This window comes from Hyla sarda, chromosome 6 (genome assembly GCF_029499605.1).
Source record: "Hyla sarda isolate aHylSar1 chromosome 6, aHylSar1.hap1, whole genome shotgun sequence".
Lineage (NCBI taxonomy): Eukaryota > Metazoa > Chordata > Amphibia > Anura > Hylidae > Hyla > Hyla sarda.
The window spans coordinates 201,402,150-201,423,296 of NC_079194.1; the positions used below are offsets into that span (position 1 = coordinate 201,402,150).

Below are 21,147 nucleotides of genomic sequence, written 5' to 3' on the forward strand. Positions count from 1 at the left end.
GGATGGGGGGCACGTTTTGATCAAAAAGTGCGCTAAGAGCCTCCATTTTGTTGACCAAGTGTGCTGCTGCCATCTTTTTTTTTTACATGTTTTGTACTTGCCACAGCAGCAGCGTGCACCTGTGTATTGTTAGGCGCTGGCTACATTTTTGTTTTTGCTGTGCAATTTGGGGGAGGGAGTGGCTCCCTCTGTAGCCTTGCATCCCCTCCCCTATTTTCACAGGAGGTGGTTTTAGGTTGTTAGTGGATCCAGCATGTCGCTCAGCCTGAGGTGAGTGTTAGGGGGATGGGGGAGACACGTTTTGATCAAGTGTGCTGACATTTTTTTTTTTTTAATACATGTTTTGTACTTTCCACAGCAGCGTGCACCTGTGTATTGGGTTTAGGTGCTGGCTACATTTGTTTTTGCTGGGGCCGTAGATTACCCCATTAATCTAGCAATAATGTAATTCAATATAATCCATATACTCTTATGCTTATAGCTAAAACAAAAATGGGACGCGAGTATTCTCCATAAAATCTTTTTATCAAGTTTATTGGGAGCACCATTGATGATGCTCCTGTAGCCACTGAACAGCTTGTACAGCAGAACAGACAAAATTCACAGGACCTAGTCTTGGTTACATGGTGTTGTACCCCACCCCTGTAAAATATTGTTGCAACTGTATATAGGATAGCATAGTTTTCTAAAGGCATTTTACAAACAAATTATCACGTGGTATACTTATGTGTATGAGACATGGCTATTTATAGAGTTGCATACTTAAGAATTATACAATCTGAAATTCTCCAATGAAAGGCTCAAATGTAATGAACAGTCTCTCAGAATTAATAGGGCCATATATTAGTAAATGAGCAGCAGCTAACCCTGTAAAAGAGAGCAAGTAGTGCAATATAATCCTCAACCAATATATCTCAGTTCACAAAAAAAAAAAACTAAATACTAACTGTAGGATAAAATGGTTAAATGTTTCTATAGTGGTTGCCATGGACACAAATGAACATCTTTTTTCAGTCAAACACATTAGACTAACTTTTATTTTATAAAAAACATTTTTAAATATACCAATACACAAGACAAGATTTGGGAGGCTGTATATGAGACACCTGTTTTATATCCCGACCAACGATTTTTAGACACAAATTGAATTTAGTCAAATTCTTTAAGTACTGCAAGCATGACAACCAACAGGTGTCATATCTTGTTTAGCTGACCATTCTGGGTGCTCTTGCACAATGCAGATGGTTTCAAAGCTACACTCTCATGCAGTTTACCAAAAATTATCTGTTCCCATATCACAAGCCAGTTTAAAAAAATGTACAGTCTGGAGAAATATTCCTGTACATTGGATGCACTTAACATTAACACTATAAATGAACATATATACAAACACAACAGGAATTGACTGTGCAACATTTCCAGAGGTAAAACATTTCAAGAAAATGATTTAGAAAATGTTGCCATGTAAGGCTACATTGTGATTAATACTTATATGATCACAGTAGTTGCTTTCTGGTAATGCATAAGGAAACAGCTGAAAGGGTAATACACAGAATAGTGACTGGTGATTAGAGATGAGCGAAGTTACAGTAAATTCGATTAGTCACGAACTTCTCGGCGGTTGCTGACTTTATCCTGCATAAATTAGTTCAGATTTCAAGTGTTCCGGTGGGCTGGAAAAGGTGGATACAGTCCTAGGAGAGAGTCTTCAGCCCACCGGAGCACCTGAAAGCTGAACTCATTTATGCAGGCTAAAGTCAGCAAACGCCGAGCTGAATCACTAAGTTCGCTAATCTCTACTGGTGATATAAAAGTAGATAAATACAACAGACCACAGAGGTTTTTTTTTTTTTATATCTATGATGAAGATAGTGAAGAACTGAACAATGGTGTCACCACTAATCCACCGCTCAGGTCAAGGCCTTTTCCTTCTTTTTCCTTAAGAAACAAAATACTGTATTAGTAGCTGTGATTTCCAGTGGTGATAATACTCCTAATTAGCTGATAAAAGCAAAATGTAAAAAAAACAAAAAAAACCTTTACTGTAACCAGCTTATATTAGGCGTGTACATTTTTTTTCATAGATTGCAAAGACGTTCACACCAAAATAGCTATTGTGCATGCCATATTTGTGCTATAATTTGCAATGTTTTAAGGGTTGTGGTAAGTGACTGTTCAAATCTTTGCCTGCCCATAGCAATTAGATTTAATATTCCTGTGACTTCAATGTCTGCTATGCACCTGGATGTAGCAGTACACAGACTGAATTTCTGCCGTGTGGACAGTGCAACAGAATCCGTCTGAACCCAATAGGACTCTGCAGCAGCGGAATGTCAGTGCAGACATTCCGCACACGTTACGCCTCTGTGAACCCGGCCTTAGGGTATGTGCACACGGCGGAATTACCGTACTGCAATTCTGCAGAAATTCCATTCAGCAAAAACGAAACACAGAATTCAGCTGAAGTTTAAGCCCTATTGATTTCAATGGGATTCTGTCGTAGAATTCAGCAAAATATAGTACTAGTCTTATATTTTGACGAAATACTGAAAGCCAAATTCCCGCGGCAGAATGCCCACCTCGGAAATTCAATTGTCTGAATGGGACTGGGGAATCCCATTCAAATAAATTTGAATTAAATTATGGCAGAATTTCCGCCTGAGTTCTTCACGGAAATTCCACTGTGTGAACATACCCTGAGAGGATCAGTTCTCTGGCTCTGCTGCCTGAAGAGAACTATTTAACCCCAGCAATGTAGGTGGCCAGGACATATGCTTCTGGCTGTGACAACTGATGTTTACAGCTATAGATACAGTATAAAAAAAATAAAATAAAAAATTATATCTCTGCAGCCCAAAGATTTAAACGGGCACTGTGGTTATTGCTACCCTTACACTAGTTATGGCAGTGAGACATCCCAAAGATTGGTTCACTATCTAGGTACTTGAATAGATAAAAGGATAGCCCCTTTACAGCATTTTTATTAATGCATGCAAATATGTAGTAGAGCTGAATTAAATGATAACCTATTATGTAGATACGAATAGGATAAGGTTACCAACATATGACAATTGTGATACTTACAGCTTTGTAGTCAAGGAACATTTCCTTGAAAGCCAGGAAATCTGTGAAAGTCAGCAATATATCAAATATGTCCCCAGCCATTTCCTGACGATGAGATCTGCAGAGCATTAAAAAGTAGATTTGTTATACTTCATGTAAAATCTCTTTCTTGGAGGATCCATTGGGGGACACAGGAACTGTGGGTATAATCTTGCTGCCACTAGTCATTAACAAAAAAAAAAGAAGTCTGCCCCTCCTGGCAGGCTCTGCCCTGCCCACTGACTGAGCTAATCAGTTTAGTCCCAAAGCAGTTAGAGGAAACCAACAAATCACTACAGAGCGTCCGAAGACCCAGCCAAAAATTAACCGAACAAATACACAGACAGGAAATAGAGACTCTCAGGTGAACAAACTAATAATCAATGAGTGGGTGCTGTGTGTGTGTGTGTGTGTGTCCCCCCCCCCCCCCCCCCCCCCGCCCAATGGATCCGCGAGAAAGAGATTTTACAGTAAGTATAAAAAAAATTTTTTTTAAATTTAACTTTTCTCGTTCGGCTTCATTGGGGGTACACAGGAACCGTGGGACGTACCAAAGCAGTCCCCGGGGTGGGAAATCAGAACCCAGCTAGAGAGACTCAGGCGGATGGCAACGCTACAGCCCAAAACCGGCGTCAGCAGATGCAGAAATGTGCACATGGTAGAACTTGGTGAATGTGTGCACGAATGACCAAGTTGCTGGCTTACACACCTGCAGGGCTGAAGCCCTGTTGAAGACCACCCAGGAGGCCCCAACAGAGCTGATTGAGTGTGCCATAACCCGGAGAGGCAGAGCCTTCCCCTTAGAATGATAGGCCTCCGATATGGCAGACCGAACTGTCCAGTCCTGAAAAACTCCTCCCCAGCCAAGGAGACTCATCTGTCGTCAAGACCTGCCAACGCAGCAGGAGAAACTAGCGTCCCTCTCGGAAGAGTGGAGAGCGGAGCCACCAAAGTAGCGACTGGCGAGCAACAGACTGATCTGGCGTGTGGCGGGACCGGAGGAGACTTGTCCCACTGAAGAGGGTGGCACCAGAACCGAGCAAAAGGAATGGCTTCCATGGCTGCCACCATCCTGCTCAACACTTCCATACATGAACAGATGGCCACTAGTTCCGGGCGGCGCAATAGGCGGATCCTGGAAAGCAGAGCACACCGCTTGTCCAGCGGAAGCAGAATCCAAGCCTTTTCATTGTCGAAGTGAAGCCCCAAGGAAGACTAGAGAACTGCCACAAGACAGGTGACCACCCACGCGAGGGTAAGGCTCGGGTGGGGACGCCTCTTCAGGCGGAGGTAGGTTTGCGAGTGCCTGGCTTTGCAGAGAAGCATCCAGAACAGCTGTCCTGCTTTCAGGAGGGGCGCACTTTGAAGGTAGGAGCCTTCTGAGACTGCCAAGCCACTGGTTTGTCTTGGCAGCCTGAGGCAAAGTACCAAAACAAAGAGGACTTGGGTGAGAATCGGTGCAACGCACCTTATTCTGAGAGAGCAGAGAGCTCTTACTGCCTGTAGCCTCAGATTATTACATCCAAGTGTTTGCCAAAAAGGCGGCCGCCAGTGAAGGGCATCTCAGTGAGCAACTTCTTTGAGGCCACGTTGGCATTCCAGACCTTCAACCACATCGAGCAGCGGAAAGCCACCAAGTTGCCACAAGCAAAGGCTGCACAGCGTGCGGACTCCAGAGACGCCAAGCATAGATAATCACCAGCGTTGGAGAGCTAGGTCAGGCAGATCATCTGGAGGAGCCCTTGGCAAGGTTGGGAGGCCCAGGCTGACAAGGCCTTGGATACCCAAGTTGAGGCGAATGCCAGAAGCAAGGACAAGCCTACTGCTGCAAATGAGAATTTTGCTAAATTGTCAATTCGGTTGTCCACAGGGTCCTTGAAGGAAGACTCATCAGCCAGAGGTAGAGTGGTGGACTTGGATAAGTGAGAGACTGGAGGCTCCACTGTAGGCGGGGCGGTCTATTTGGAGACCAGGTCCTGGGCAAATGGAAACATAGCCTGCAGCCGCTTAGACCCTTGGAAGCCTTTTTTCAGGGTTCTTCCAGGCAGTTTCCAGCAGGTCATCAAACTCCATATGAGTGGGGAATACCTTGTGAGTGCGGCGGAAGGAAACTTCTGGAGCTGGGTCCGAAGTTCCAGGGTCCTGTAGGTGAAAGGTGTCCCTGACAGCGACACCAGACTGTCCACCACGTCCAACATGGATGACAGATCCTCAGTCTCTAAATGTGGGTCCGCGTCTGCATACTTACCTCAAGGGAGATCATCCACATACTCACCTACCGAAGTCTTCAACCAGCCTAGTGCCATGCTGCATCATACCAGGCTACCATAGTGGGGCGAACAGGGGCAAGAGGGGACCAGGACCCAGAGTACATCCCTAGCGTTGCTTGCTTGATGTACCATGCCCCTTCCTCGCAAGTGGGGGATCAGGCAGCGCCATGCTCCTGTCGACCCAACCTAAATTAAATAAAAAAGGAGAGAAAACTAAAAAATTCGAGAACTAGGAAAAAAAACTAAAAAGACCAGGTCTGGAGAACTCCAGACTTGCGTCTGCCTCCTACTGACACTAAGCTAAAACTGATTAGCTCAGAGTCAGTGGGCAGGGTATATCCTGCCAGGAGGGGCAGACTTCTTTTTTTTTGTTAACGCCTAGTGTCAGCAAGATATACCCACGGTTCCTGTGTCCCCCAATGGAGCCGAACGGGAAATATTTTTAAATGCAACAAAGGCCAGTTTGATTGCACAAAGAATGAAATGTGAGCAGACACCAGGAATACAAAGACATTCTGTTCAAATTATAAATAGAACCTTGAGATATGGTCTTAAAATTAGACTTCTGGCTAATGCTTACAAACTTTTTACTGTCTTCACTTTCTGCTGCTTATTAGCTCTCCCCATTAGGGATGAAAAGCAGCTTAGAGGCACTGTCTAATGCAGAGTTTACCAATCAGGGTACCTCCAACTGTCGCAAAACTACAACTCCCAGCATGCCCGGACAGCCTTCGGCTGTCCAGGCATGCTGGGAGTTGTAGTTTTGCAATAGCTGGAGGCTGCCTGGTTGGGAAACATTGGTCTAATTGATTTCAGTAGTTACCTACAATCCACTTTCAATCTCTTGTTCAGGATTGTCTACATTGCCTAGCTTCCATGCTACACTACACACAGTGGCTATTGGAAACAGGCAAGGTGGAAAACACTAATCAAAAGACTAGAGGTTAATTTGATCTGGTGGGCTTTTTGGTTTGTTTCAATTGCCCGTATGGTACAATTATCAATAGAAAATACCAACCGACAGTATTTTTATATGAATAATCGATTTTCTGTTCAAAAGTCACTCATTAACAAAATACAGTTTACACGTTATGTACAGAAAAACTTACTGTAGTGATGATATGAAGGTGGTCATGTTAAATGTTGGAATCCTCTCCGTCAACTGTTCTTCTATAAATTTCTCCACTAAACTGATCTATAAAAACGACATTATCAGATATTCACACAAGAAGTGTAATCCTTTAAAATTGCCAGTGTACTATACATATTTAATAAAAAAATGCTGCTAGTCCATGACACAATACCACTTAACTATGGCATCTAGGGTGTTATATGGCTTGGATCAGTCTGGACTCTCATCCACTCGACACCCAATGCCTATCATACATTGCAAATTGCACTACCCAATGGTGGCAGTGGATGTGGCCAAGACGATCTGTTCACATGGCGAAAGCTCTGCTATTCTATTTTAATTCCGTTCTGCAAAGCTTTCTGCAGAATATTTGCAGAATTTCAGCGCGCTCAAAACACAGGATTCTTTTGAAGTTCAATGAGCTTCTGCCTGGAATTCTGCAAAATTTAAGACATGTTCAATGTTTTTGTGAATGGGATCAGAATACCCATTTAATTGAATGTTTGGTGAATTTTGTGGAATTTCTGAGCATAGCTGTCTATGAGACGGCACATTACTGTGCAGTATTCCGCTGGTGCCCGCTGTCTCCGGAATGTACCCACAGAGATTTTACGTGCTGAGATGCTGGAAGTATGAACATAGCCTAAGCACTTTGGACGTGAGCTTTACCACTTTATATTAACTAGCAGGCAAAGCAGTGGCTTGTCTGGATTTACTCTGTCATTTGCATTAATCTAGTGTGGGTCTGTCTCTTGTTCCTTAACAGGCTGACTTCACAGATGCTGTTTTCTGTTGAGTCTGGAAAAGGAAATAACCTTCACTCCACTACAAAAGCAGGGTCCCACCCAGCCCCCATAATTTTTTTTATTATGTAGCTAATTTTGCTAATATAAGTTAGCTAATATTAAGTTAGTTACTCCTTTGTATCTAAAGAAAATCCTGGAATCCTTTCATAGTTGAGTCACGTGATCTCATGCTACTAGGACCCACATGATGTAACTGCATGGACTGTTCACACACGTTCACAAGGCACTCCTATCACAGTTACAAATGATGGCGATACGGCTGCTGTCACACTGTTATAATGGAGATGTCAGTTCAGCCTCCCTGACTGTACACTTAAGGATTCCTAGCTTATTTAGGAGAATATAGAGACGTGGATTGTTACAGTGTCCTTCCAGCAGGCAGAGATGCAGCTGGTTCTCGCTTCCCATGTGATGCTGTGATTAATCATGTGATTGATAGCAAAGCACAGAGGGAGAAAAAGCAGGATGAAATCTCAAAGTCAAGATGGTGGCTGATCAGAAGCAGAGAGGAGGCTGGACGACAAGAAAGTGAATGCAATATAACAAAGTAAAAGTCCAGAATGTGATACACAATCAAGTTGGGGGCAGTGATGGAAGAGTGTTTTCTCTAGACTGGTTCTTTCACCAATTAATGCAGACAGCAGCATTAGACACTTACAGTGCGGTCATTGGTGGTTCAGGGGACGGATTGGCTCCCTGTGATCGATCCATTTTCATGGTAGCCTGAGGCCTCTACTAGACCTCTGTGGCTGCCATATCTACTAATACAGCCTACAATAAAGTACAGATCTATTGGACCAATGTATTACATTGATTTCTACAAGCAATTGAAGGATTGCTCATACACGTCCCCTAGAGAAACTTAAAAAAAAAAAATTCAAAACATCCCCTTTTCCTATTATTCAAATAAAAAAATGTAAACAGAAAAAAAAAAAATCATGTTTGCTATTACCGCATGCCGAATTGTCTGAACTATTTAAAGGGTACTAAGCATTAGATTTTACCACATACAACGCTTGGCAGCATGCTATGCAAGGTAAAATCCTTATCCTCACCATTCCTGGGGGACACATCTGCCCGCAGGGATGGTGAGGATATCAAGTTTGCAAGTCTCCCCCGCCACCCCTTAAGTAGCCCCCTGGGCAAGAGCTATGCTTACCTAGATCAGCCATTCTGGCCATAGTGACGCCGTGGTGTCTCAAGTTCCCCCTTTGTCTAAATCCACACGTGTCAGAACAGCTGCTAATGTTACCTGCAGATTTGCAGTCGCTCATGATGATGTGGATTTATAACTGATTTTACCATGTTCTCTGGATAGGATGAGATCCATGGTAAATATTAATAAAAATCTGCATTATCACCAATGCTTTTTGGGCTCCATATTTGTGACTGCTCTGCATGAAAAAGTTCTGATGCTTGTGGAATCCCGCTAATGGGGTGTATTCATTCAGAGTGCCTACGTAAATAGGCCCTGTCTACCATAGATTGATACATGCATTTACTAAAGCATTGTCTATGTATTGTATGTACTCCACATTTGTGCAGGTCACTAATATACTTACATATTCATTAAATATTGGTGTGTATATAAGCTTATTTTCTTCAGTATCTTCAAATTCTTGGTAATATTTTTCCATAAAATTTCTCTGTAGTACTTGAAACTCATCATCTGTACAAAAATAATAATAAAGGTCACACTAATTTACACATGAATTCACTATTTAACTATACATTCATGAATGACCCTCTTGTCTCTGCAATAGCTGGATTGTTTTCCTGACAGTTTCGAACCCATGAAGGCTAAATAGGACTTTTACAATAACCAAAGAAAATGTGAAAATAAAATTCCACAAACATGCCTCTTCTCTAAAACACCTAAAAACAGCTCTTTACATAAAGTATTGGTGTCAGAGGTACCCCAGGGTATGATATTTTCATATTTACCCATTATGATATCCTCCAAGTGTCCAACCACACAGTCAAATTCAGCATCCTTGGGAGATGATCTGAAATACAAAGAAAAAAAATTGCCTAACTTATAATTGTACAATAAGTCTGTAAATCATTGTTCACATCACTTCCTTACACATTTTACAGTGCATTAGAATTAAATCGAACCTGTAATTGTTAATAAAATAAATAATGATAATCACATGTTATAGCCTTGCACAGATTTACATAGAAAAAACAATTAAAAAAATGTTTTAATATGTTTAATTATTCACAGGGCTGCAGAAGGTGATTACAATGTTTGCTAATGTAAGCATAAAATATCATTTGACTCCTAAATCTTCAGATATTTTTGTCTATTTCCTTTAAGGCAGTATCATTCACTTTACAGAGCACACAAAAAAGAAATCACTAAATACACAGGACACAGTTAATAGGTCACCCTCTAGGCAAGTTCTAGCAATAGGCAAAACAGAGAAGGCCTAGTTGTCCTTTAAAAGGATACAACACTACATGCCCAGCAAACGTGATCAGACATCCCCATGCTGAGGGGGGGTCCTGTCTTTGTTTTCACTGTAACCAGTACTGTTTATAGTATATGAAAGGGTTAAGGGACACGTATCATGTATAAAAAATTAAAAAAAACATCCCCTATCCAAAGGATAGGGGATACGTTTTAGATCGCAGGGGTCCGAGTGCTGGGGCCCCCCGCGATATCCTGTTTAGAGTCCTAGCTCTCCTATACAGTGGCACGTCATGACCCCCGCCCGAAGAGGGGGCCACCACGCCCCCTCTATATAGTTCTATGGGAGAGCCAAAGATTGCTGAAAGAGCTATATGGAGGGGGCGTGGCGGCCCCCGCTTCGGGCGGGGGTCATGATGTGTATGGGAGAGCTGAGGCTCTAAACAGGAGATTGCTGGGGGCCCCAGCACTCGAACATATCCCTAGCCTTCAGATAAGGGATACATTTTTCTTTTACATTATACTTGTCCTTTAAGCGCCAGAAACTTGAGCTGTCTCTAGCGGAGGTTTTCAGCTGGCAGGAAGAGACTAAATAACTTGCATGTATAGACAACAAAGTGGCTCTTTTGGCCATTAATTACAGTTATTTGTTTTCTTTATCATCACATTCTAATGTCTTTTAAATGCTATTACAATTATAGCAATACCACATTTATGTCTGTTTGTGTGTATTGCACTTTTACTAAAATAATGGTTCTCAGAATATGGTGACAGAAAAACAAAGATAATGGGGGAGAGTTATCATTTAGGCTAGGTTCAGACTATGGGAATCTCCGGGCAGAAAATTTCCGCCCAGAGATTCCGAGTGCGGCCAGCGCTGACTGAATCAGTCGGCGCTAGGACCGCGCTGAATCTGCAGTCTCCAATAGACTGCAATGTGTTCCCCACGGATTTCTGCCTGAAGAAAGAACAACGCCATTCTTAAGGCGGAAATTTCCAAGCAGATTTTCCGTTCACAAATTCCGAAGTGTGAATTTGTGAACGGAAACCCATTCACTATACAGTACATTTTAGCAAGCGGAATTTCCGTCTGCAATTTCAAAGCGGAATTGCAGGCAGAAATTCCGTAGTCTGAACCTAGCCTTAGAGTTTTTTTTTCCCTGCTTAGTCTGGCATAAAAAATGTTGCATGGCAAAGTTTTTTTTTTTTTTTGACAACTTTTGTGAGTACGCAGAAAGTACCAAACAGCCTTACCTAAGCAACTTTCAGTTTTCACTTTGCAGTGGTCACAAATTTTTGAAGTGGGAATGTTGCACATAGGCATAAAAAAAAAAAAAAGTCCCAAACCACTCCAAAAAGTTGCAAACCTACCGTATATACTCGAGTATAAGCCGACCCGAATATAAGCCGAGGCCCCTAATTTCACCCCAAAATCCCAGGAAAAGTTATTGACTCGAGTATAAGCCTAGGGTGGGAAATACATCATCCCCCCCTGTCATCATCCAGACCCCCGTCATTAACACCCTCATCATCATCACCCTGTCATCATCACCCTGTCATCATCCCCCCTTCATCATCCCCCCCCCTTCATCATCCCACACCCCCCTTCATCATCCCCTTGTCATCATCCCCACCCCCCTTCATCATCCCCTTGTCATCATCCCCACCCCCCTTCATCATCCCCTTGTCATCATCCCCACCCCCCTTCATCATCCCCTTGTCATCATCCCCACCCCCCTTCATCATCCCACATCCCCCCTTCATCATCCCACACACACACCCCTTCATTATCCCCTTGTCATAATCCCACACACCCCTCCCTTCATCATCCCCTTGTCATAATCCCACAAACCCCTCCCTTCATCATCCCCTTGTCATCATCACCACATGTCATCATCATCACCGCTTGTCAATGTCTGATACAGTGGTCTTCAACCTGCGGACCTCCAGATGTTTCAAAACTACAACTCCCAGCAAGACCGGGCAGCCATCGGCTGTCCGGGCTTGCTGGGAGTTGTAGTTTTGAAACCTCTGGAGGTCCGCAGGTTGAAGACCAGTGCGGCCTTCGACATCATCCAGCCCCCTCTCACCCCCTTTAGTTCTGTACTCACCTCCGCTCGGCGCTGGTCCGGGGCTGCAGGACTGTCCGGTGGGGAGGTCGTCTGGTGGGATAGTGGTTCCGGGCTGCCATCTTCACCGGGAGGCCTCTTCTCCGCGCTTCGGGCCCGGAATAGAGGCGTTGCCTTGACGATGACGCAGAGGGACGTTGGTAATGAACGTACCTCTGCGTCGTCGTCAAGGCAACGTTACTATTCCGGGCCCGAAGCGCGGAGAAGAGGCCCCCCCGATGAAGATGGCAGCCCGGAACCACTATCCCACCGGACGACCTCCCCACCGGACAGTCCTGCAGCACCAGACCAGCACCGAGCGGAGATGAGTACAGAACTAAAGGGGGTGAGAGGGGCTGGATGATGTCGAAGGCCGCAGTGGTCTTCAACCTGCGGACGTCCAGAGGTTTCAAAACTACAACTCCCAGCAAGCCCGGACAGCCGATGGCTGCCCAGGCTTGCTGGGAGTTGTAGTTTTGAAACCTCTGGAGGTCCGCAGGTTGAAGACCACTGAGGGCGGAGAGTTCACTCAAGTATAAGCCGAGGGGGTTGTTTTCAGCAAGAAAAATTGTGATGAAAAACTCGGCTTATACTCGAGTATATACGGTAAGCCAAGCCAGACATGGCTTACAAAATTGCCTTCGGAGAGCACAAAAGAAATTAAAAAAAGTCTTATAAAAGTCGCAACTGTGACTTTTTGTACAGAAAAGACTCAGAGGAGAGGAAGAAACCCACAAAATGGTGTTTTGAAGTGATTTATTGTTTCTTGCTTATGTGCGCCAAGTTTATTAACACCCCCACCCCCCCCCCCCCTTAATAGTATGATAAATGTGTAGCACATTAGCAAAACCAAAGCAAAAAACTAAAATGACTTCAAGACAATGATAAGTGTTTCTTATTGTTATATTGTTAGGGTGGAGAGCAGATGGTAAGTAGTCATGCAGCTCAGCTTGTAATCACACCTACCAAGGCGGGAGGTTTACAGGTGATCAGCTCCAGCTCGAAATCTTGCGCATGCACTGAATCCCAGAGTGCAGTCACCAGCTTCACTGTTTTACCAAGACAGATTTCTGCCTGGAGTGGATGACCTCGGTAGGTGCAGAGATGTGGAATTTGTATCGCCTCGGTAGGTGCAGAGATGTGGAAATTGTATCGCCCGACGCCCGGGACATGCAGTTCCGGGCAGGTGAATTCTTCAGGCATTTAGCCCTGCTTCGGGCAAGCAGGACCAAATGCCTGAGAAATTCACAAATAACAGGGCAATCCATTTTGCCCTGTAACTAAACTCCTATAGGCTGCAGCTGTGCGCTGCAGCCTATAGCGAGCCGCGCAGGACGACAGCGTCCCAGCGTAGACGCGTGCGATGACATCACTGATCGCGCGCCCCTCCGTCCGGACCGAGGATGCGGTCCAGTACCAACAATGACCGCTGAGCCCCTGAAGCACACATGGGGCCGGTAGACAGGTAGCAGGGGATCAGAGAGGAGGTTAGGTTTGGTAAATAATGTGGTACAGGAGAGGGGGAATATAATGACACGGGCATCAGGGAGAGGGGGTATATAATGGCGCAGGGGACATCAGAGGGGGGGGGGGGGGCAACATAGTGGCACAGGGGGCCCTACTTGATCCCTAACTGATAAAAAAAAAAAAAGACATACCTACCTGAAGGGGGACTACCTACTTAAAGGAATACAAGGGACAAGCCCACATTCCTGCCGGGGACCCTTACAGGAGATTGAGGGGAGGGGTTTCCCAGCAGTCAGGATATTTTGCAATGCAGTATTCCTTTAATGGGGCAGACTTACTTATCAGGGACCCTATCCACCTTATGGGATGACATACTGGTCTGCCTATCAAGTTTTTATTAATAAAAGACCTCATTTACATACTATTTGGGTTAAAATTATTTTCAGGACAAGTAGATTCTGCTCCGTTTTAGTCCCTTGGACAAGTGTTTTTTTTTTCTTTCTATTTCCACACCCCTGAGGTGTGATTACAGGCTGCTCTGCGCGACTAGTTCCCCCATGTGGTGGTAATCTGCATTCAGCGCGCTATGATTATTTTTATAGTTACTTCTCTCTCAAGCTGCAGAAACAAATGCAGGGTAGGATTTATATTATGATGCATAAGGTATTTATGTCTGGATCCCTTTCAACTGTGCCTCTCCCTCCCCACATATCTTACATTGATAGGGTGAAATTTTCTTCTTCCAGGTCCTCCATACTAGACTGGAGAAATCTATGAAAAGTAAAAAACATTTTAGATTTCTGTATTCTGCATTTTGGCAACAAGATTATAGATGGTTCTATACAAACAGTGCCAGCCAGACATCACAATTTTTGTCCATATAGTGTAACATACAACCACAGTGTAACATCTGTTTACATGGAATTAATCTTTGTAAATCAATACATTACATATCCCAACTTACAACCTGTGTCTTGCTATATAGTGTTTCATTTATCCTTACAAAAGCATCATTTGGATGCCCTCTGTTCATATACTTGAATAGGGCAGCAGGTGCAGACATTTTTATATATATATATATATATATATATATATATATATATATATATATATATATATATATATGTTTATTTCCCCCCCCCCCCCCCCCCCCATTTTCTTTCCTTCACTGCTTTTAGATCAGTTTTTAAAGGAAATCTGTCATCAGTATCATCCACACTAACCTTACCTCACACAGGCTTATAGTGCGGGTGATACTGATCAAGATGATACTTACCGCATCTTCATCAGCTTCTCTGTTCCGCCGTAATTCTTTTTCTGTATATGCAAATTAGTTGCTTGGGGCACGGGGGGGGCTGCTACGAACCCTGCTCTGGGCACTGTGACGCTTGGTGTATGTACCTGTTTGGCGCATGCGCCGCTCCCTGGGTACACCCGGGAGCGGCATTCAGGCAAACAAGGATGCTGGAATGAAGTTCAGCCGTACACGGCTTCCGGACGTACCCAGAGAGCGGCGCATGCGCCAAACAGTAACGTATACCGAGTGAACAGGGAAGGGGGATTTTGAAGATGGAGGAGCCCCAGGCAACTCATTTGCATATACAGAAAAAGAAGAGTTACAGCGGAAAGGTGCGACAGATGAAGATGCAGCAAGTATCATTTTGATCAGTATCGCCCGCACTACAAGCCTGTATGACAGATTAGTGCAGGTGATACTGATGACAGATTTCCTTTAAATAGGGAAATGGACACCCCTGGTTGGGCCCAGCAAACCTACTAGATCAGTGGTCTCCAAACTGAGAACCCCCAAATATTGCAAAACTACAACTCCCAGCATGCCTGGACAGCCGTTGGCTGTCCAGGCATGCTGGGACTTGTAGTTTTGCAACATCTGGAGGTTTACAGTTTGAAGACCACTGATCTAGATGCAGCAGGAGTAACCACTCCAGCTACACATTTTCCCTGCAGCGGCCTCTACAGGAAAAACATAGTACTACATGTAATCCAAAATCAGTTTTACACCTTACCACGTCCCCAATGATATCAATATTGTTCTCCCAGGTGTATTTGTAGCGATAAACAACGTCCCTTCACCATCTATATCTATTCAGCGGGCGTGAAGGTTATCCCTCCCGGCACAGATAGTCCACATACACACACTACAGTAAGAACCATTACATACCCCCTTCCTATTCCCTACCGAGAGAATACAGATAACGCTTCTCTTGTCCGCTCTGCAGTTTTTAGTTCCGGGATGCAGCACGTTTACCTCCGGCCAATGACATTTGATGATCTTCCGCGGTCGGCCAATAGAAATGCTTGCTGCGCATGACGTATAAAAGTAGCCTATCAGCAAGGGGGACACTGCCGCTATGCGTCTCCACGGCAACGGAGAGTGGTTGGTCTTTGCGTCATGTGCCCTGGAAGGAATTGTAGAGTCAGTTGGATTGGAGGTAATCATGTATGAGCGGAAAGGGGGAACAGAACAATAACGTTGTCGACAATTTGTTTTGTGAAATAAAAAGTAAATAAACTCAGAGTTACCATGGTAACACACACACACACACACACACACACACACACACACACACACACACACACTATATTAACCCCTTAGGGACACAGCCCATTTTGACCTTAACCCCTTAGGCTAGGTTCAGACTACGTAATCTCCGGGCAGAAAATTTCCGCCCGAAGATTCCGAGTTCCGCCTGCGCCGACTGAATTAGTCGGCGCTAGGACCGCGCGGACACTGCAGTCTCCTATAGACTGCTATGTGTTCCGCTAGGATTTCCGCCTGAAGAAAGAGCAACCCCTTTCTTCAGGCGGAAAATTTCTAGCGGATTTTTCATCCGGATTTTCCGCTTCACAAATTCCGAAGTGTGAATTTGTGAACGGAAAACCATTCACTACACTATGCATTATAGTAAGCGGAATTTCTGCCGGAAATTTCAAAGCGAAAATTCCGGCGGAAATTCCGTGGTCTGAACCTAGCCTTAAGGACCAAGCCCATTTTCCGCTTAAAGGAGTTCTCTAGTGCAGAGTATTCCTGCTGCGGCCTGCAAAATAAATGAAAATGAACCATCACTCACCTCCCTGGGTTCCCACGGAGCACCACTACAGCTGATCGGTCCTCCGGTCCATCTCCTTCATACTTCCGGGTGTAACGAAGCGTCACATGGCACTAAGCCTGTCGCCGGCCGCCACGATGTTCTGCCTCGGCCGGGGAGAGGCTGAGCGCCATGTGACACTTCGTTACACCCCGAGTACTCCTTTAAGGACCCGAGCCTTTTTTGCACATCTGACCACTGTCACTTTAAGCATTAATAACTCTGGGATGCTTTTACCTTTCATTCTGATTCAGAGATTGTTTTTTCATGACATATTCTACTTTATGTTAGTGGTAAATTTTTTTCAATACATGCATAATTTCTTGGTGAAAAATTCCAAAATTTGATGAAAAATTTGAAAATTATGCATTTTTTTTAATACTTTGAAGCTCTCTGCTTATAAGGAAAATAGACATTCCAAATAAATTATATATTGATTCACATATACAATATGTCTACTTTATGTTGGCATCAGAAAGTTGACATGTTTTTACTTTTGGAAGACATCAGAGGGATTCAAAGTATAGCAGCAATTTTTCAATTTTTCACAAAATTTTCAAAATCGGAATTTTTCAGGGACCAGTTCAGTTTTGAGGTGGATTTGAAGGGCCTTCTTATTAGAAATATCCCATAAATGACCCCAATTATAAAAACTGCCCCCTCAAAGTATTCAAAATGACATTCAGTAAGTGTGTTAACCCTTTAGGTATTTCACAGGAATAGCAGCAAAGTGAAGGAGAAAATTCAAAATCTTCATTTTTTACACTGGCATGTTCTTGTAGACCCAGTTTTTTATTTTTTACAAGGGGTAAAAGGAGAGAAATCTTCCTAAAGTTTGTAACTCAATTTCTCTTGAGTAAGGAAATACCTCATATGTGTATGTCAAGTGTTCGGTGGGCGCAGTAGAGGGCTCAGAAGGGAAGGAGCGACAATGGGATTTTGGAGAGTGAGTTTTTCTGAAATGGTTTTTGGGGGGCATGTCACATTTAAAAAAAAAACACATGGCATACTATTTTTTGGAAACTACACCCCTCAGGGAACGTAACAAGGGGTACAATGAGCCTTAACACCCCACAGGTGTTTGACGACTTTTTGTTCAAGTCGGATGTGTAAATGAAAAAAAAAATTTTTCACTGAAATGCAGTTTTTTCCCCAAATTTTACACTTTTAGAAGGGCTAATAGGAGAGAATGCCCCCCAAAATTTGTAACCCCATTTCTTCTGAGTATGGAAATACCCCATGTGTGGACGTTAAGTGCTCTGCTGGCGCACTACATTGCTCAGAAAGAGAAGGAGCGCCATTGAGCTTTTAGAGAGAGAATTTGGTGTGAATAGAAGTCAGGGGCCATGTGCGTTTACAAAGTGCCATAACAGTGGACCCCTCCCCCTCCCCCACATGTGACCCCATTTTAGAAACTACACCCCTCATAGAATTTAATAAGGGGTGCAGTGAGCATTTACACCCCACTGGCATTTGACAGATCTTTGGAACATTGGGCTGAGCAAATTAAAAATTAAATTATTAATTTTCATGGACCACTGTTCCAAAAATCTGTCAGACACCTGTGCGGTGTAAATGCTCTCTGTACCCCTTCTTACATTCCGTGAGGGGTGTAGTTTCCAAGATGGGGGTCACCTGTGTGTGGGGGGGGGTCATTGTTCTGGCACTATGGGGGCTTTGTAAACACACGTAGCTTTTAATTCCGGACAAATTTTCTCATCAAAAGCCCAGGGGCGCTCCCTCTCTTCTGAGCATTGTAGTTCGCCCGCAGAGCACTTTACATCCACATATGGGGTATGTTCTTACTCAGAAGGAATGGGGTTACAAATTTTGGGAGGCTTTTTTTCCAATTTTCCCTTGTGAAAATGAAAAATTTAGGATAACACCAGCATTTTAGTTAAAAATGTTTTTTTTTCGTTTTTCCATCCTACTTTAACGAAAATTCGTCAAACACCTGGGGGTGTTAAGGCTCACTATACCCCTTGTTATGTTCCGTGGGGGGGTGTAGTTTCCAAGATGCCGCCATACCCACTTACCTGCTACACGGTCATGGGATACCGTTCTTCCTTAACCTCATCTCTCCTCCGCAGCAATCCAGTCTGAGGAAGGTCATTTTTGACCGAAATGTTACATATATAATTTTAGATTGCAAGAATAAAATGTGCTACTATTTTCACCGCAAGTGTAGTGCTATGTTATCATTTCTCTCCAAAATGGGGTCACATGTGGGTATTTATTTTTTTGCGTTTATGTCAGAACTGCTGTAAAATCAGCCACCTCTGTGCAAATAACCAATTTAGGCCTCAAATGTACATAATGCGCTCTCACTCCTGAGCATTGTTGTGCGCCAGCAGAGCATTTTACGTCCTTATATGGGGTATTTCCGTACTCAGGAGAAATTGCGTTACAAATTTTGGGGGCCTTTTTTTCCTTTTACCTCTTGTGAAAATAAAAAGTATGGGGCAACACCAGCATGTTAGTGTACATTTTTTAAATTTTTTTACACTAACAGGCTGGTGTAGACCCCAACTTTTCCTTTTCATAAGGGGTAAAAGGAGAAAAATCACCCAAACTTTGTAACATAATTTCTTGGACACTCCCGATCACCCTTATTTTCCGGGTCACCAAGTCAACGGAGACCCGTATGACCCGGAATTTCCGCAGATCGCCGGTCTGAATTGACCCCCCCCCCCCTTGGCATTTGCACGAGATGTCTGCTAGATATCAGCAGTCATCCCGGTCCGGTCCCCCGGCGCGCGGAGGGGACCGAAATTCCCACGGTCGTACAGGTCCTTAAGCACCAGGGAGCCAGGGCGTGGCCCCGCATCATAGCGGGTCGGGCCCGGCCTCTAACAATGGCTGGGACCCGTGGCTAATAGCGTGCAGCACTGATCGCGGTGCCGCGCACTATTAATCCTCTAGAAGGCGGCGTTCAAAGTTGAACGCTGCTTCTAAAGTGAAAGTAATACATTACCGGTTAGCTCAGGAGGCTGTTCGGGATCGCCGCAATGAAATTGCGGCATCCCCAAACAGCTTACAGGAGGGCCCCTTCCTCCTCGCTGTCCGATCGCCGAATGATTGCACAGTGCCTGAGATCCAGGCATGAGCAGTCAAGCGGCAGAATCATTGATCAATGGTTTCCTATGAGAAACCATTGATCAATGTAAAAGATCAGTGTGTGCAGTGTTAAAGTCCCCTATGGGAGCTATAACACTGCAAAAAAAAGTGAAAAAAAATTAATAAAGATCATTTAACCCCTTCCCTTATAAAAATTTGAATCACCCCCCCCCCTTTTCCCATTTAAAAAAAAGAAAATTGTGTAAATAAAAATTAAACATATGTGGTATCGCCGCATGCATAAATATCCGAATTATAAAAATATATTAATTAAGCCGCATGGTCAACGGCGTATGTGCAAAAAAACTCCAAAGTCCTAAATAGCGTCAAAAAGACAGATCAAGACATAAATGGTACCGCTAAAAACTTCAGATCACGGTGCAAAAAATGAGCCCTCATACCTCCCAGTACGCGGAAAAATAAGAAGATGACAATTTTAAACGTATACATTTTCCTGCATGTAGTTATGATTTTTTTTCCAGAAGTGCGACAAAATCAAACCTATATAAGTAGGGTATCATTTTAATCTTATGGACCTTCAGAATAAAGATAAGGTGTCATTTTTACTGAAAAATGCACTGCGTAGAAACTAGGAATCGACCGATTATCGGTTTGGCCGATATTATCGGCCGATAATCACGATTTTGGGCATTATCGGTATCGGCAGTTACCTTGCCGATAAGCCGATAATGCCCCGCCTCCTGCACCGCACCGCATTGTCGGTGGTAGGACTCAGGACCCCCGGACAGGCAGGGGGAGAGAAGCGGGTGGTGGCGGCGGCGGTTTCTGGCACCGCTAAAGCCACTGAAGTTCATTGATTTAAAGCGCCTGCTTTAAATCAATGATCTGCAGTGGTGTCGCGGGGGGATAAATAGCCGATAACTTATACCGGAATATCGGTATAAGTTATCGGCTATCGGCCCTAACCTCCACCGATTATCGGTGTCGCAGAATGAAATTTTTCCGTTTCCCCGTAGATTTTTGGGTTAAATGACTGATGTCAATACAAAGTAGAATTGGTGGCGCAAAAAATAAGCCATCATATGGATTTTTAGGTGCAAAATTGAAAGAGTTATGATTTTTAAAAGGTAAGGAGGAAAAAAGTGCAAAAACGGGAAAACCCTCCATCCCCAAGGTGTTAAGGGGTTAAGGACACAGACAATTTTATTTTTCTGTTTTTGTTTTTTCCGCCTTGTAAAATCCATAACTCTTTTATATTTCCATTCACAGACCCATATGAGGGCTTGTTTTATGTGCGACCAGTTGCACTTTGTAATGACATCATTCATTTTACCCTAAAATGAATGGTAAACCACAAAAATAATTTTTTATGTAAAAGAAAATTATTATTTTGCAAATTTTGGGGGGTTTGTTTTCACGCTGTACACTTTACAGTAAAAATGACATGTTTTCTTTATTCTCTGGGTCAATATGATAAAAATGATATCCATGGTTACATACATTTCTATTATTGTACTGCTTTTAAAAAAATCTCACAAAATTCATTTTTTCACAAAATCAGTATGTTTAAAATTGCCCTATTTTGACCACCTCTAACTGCCTTATTTTTCTGTATTTAGGGATGTGTGAGGGATCATTTTTTGTGGCATGATTTGGCATAT

General features: G+C 43.6%; 1 protein-coding gene across 3 annotated transcripts; it reads right to left on the bottom strand.

Moving 5' to 3' along the window:
- Positions 1-1,045: 1,045 nt before the first annotated feature.
- ARL2BP (ADP ribosylation factor like GTPase 2 binding protein) lies at positions 1,046-15,665 on the bottom strand. 3 transcript variants are annotated; one of them, XM_056526233.1, is made up of 7 exons: positions 15,499-15,665; positions 14,016-14,069; positions 9,255-9,316; positions 8,873-8,979; positions 6,482-6,567; positions 3,085-3,181; positions 1,046-1,938 (listed from the first exon to the last, which is right to left on the bottom strand). In XM_056526233.1, exons 2-7 carry the CDS (start codon positions 14,051-14,053, stop codon positions 1,858-1,860), a joined length of 471 nt encoding a protein of 156 aa, XP_056382208.1. In that variant the 5' UTR covers positions 14,054-14,069; positions 15,499-15,665; the 3' UTR covers positions 1,046-1,857. The 3 variants fall into 3 exon arrangements, with proteins under 3 accessions (XP_056382208.1, XP_056382207.1, XP_056382209.1); XM_056526232.1 differs by having other exon boundaries at positions 15,481-15,661; XM_056526234.1 differs by lacking the exon at positions 15,499-15,665 and adding an exon at positions 15,326-15,418.
- Between the last annotated feature and the right edge of the window lie 5,482 nt (positions 15,666-21,147).

Coding starts and splice junctions, on each gene's coding strand:
- ARL2BP (XM_056526233.1), bottom strand. CDS start 14,053: ATGGAGGACCTGGAAGAAGAAAATTTCACCCTATCAAT. Junction 8,980..9,254: donor CTTGGAGGATATCATAATGG/GTAAATATGAAA, acceptor ATTTTTGTACAG/ATGATGAGTTTCAAGTACTA. Junction 1,939..3,084: donor TGTTCCTTGACTACAAAGCT/GTAAGTATCACA, acceptor TTGTTTCTTAAG/GAAAAAGAAGGAAAAGGCCT.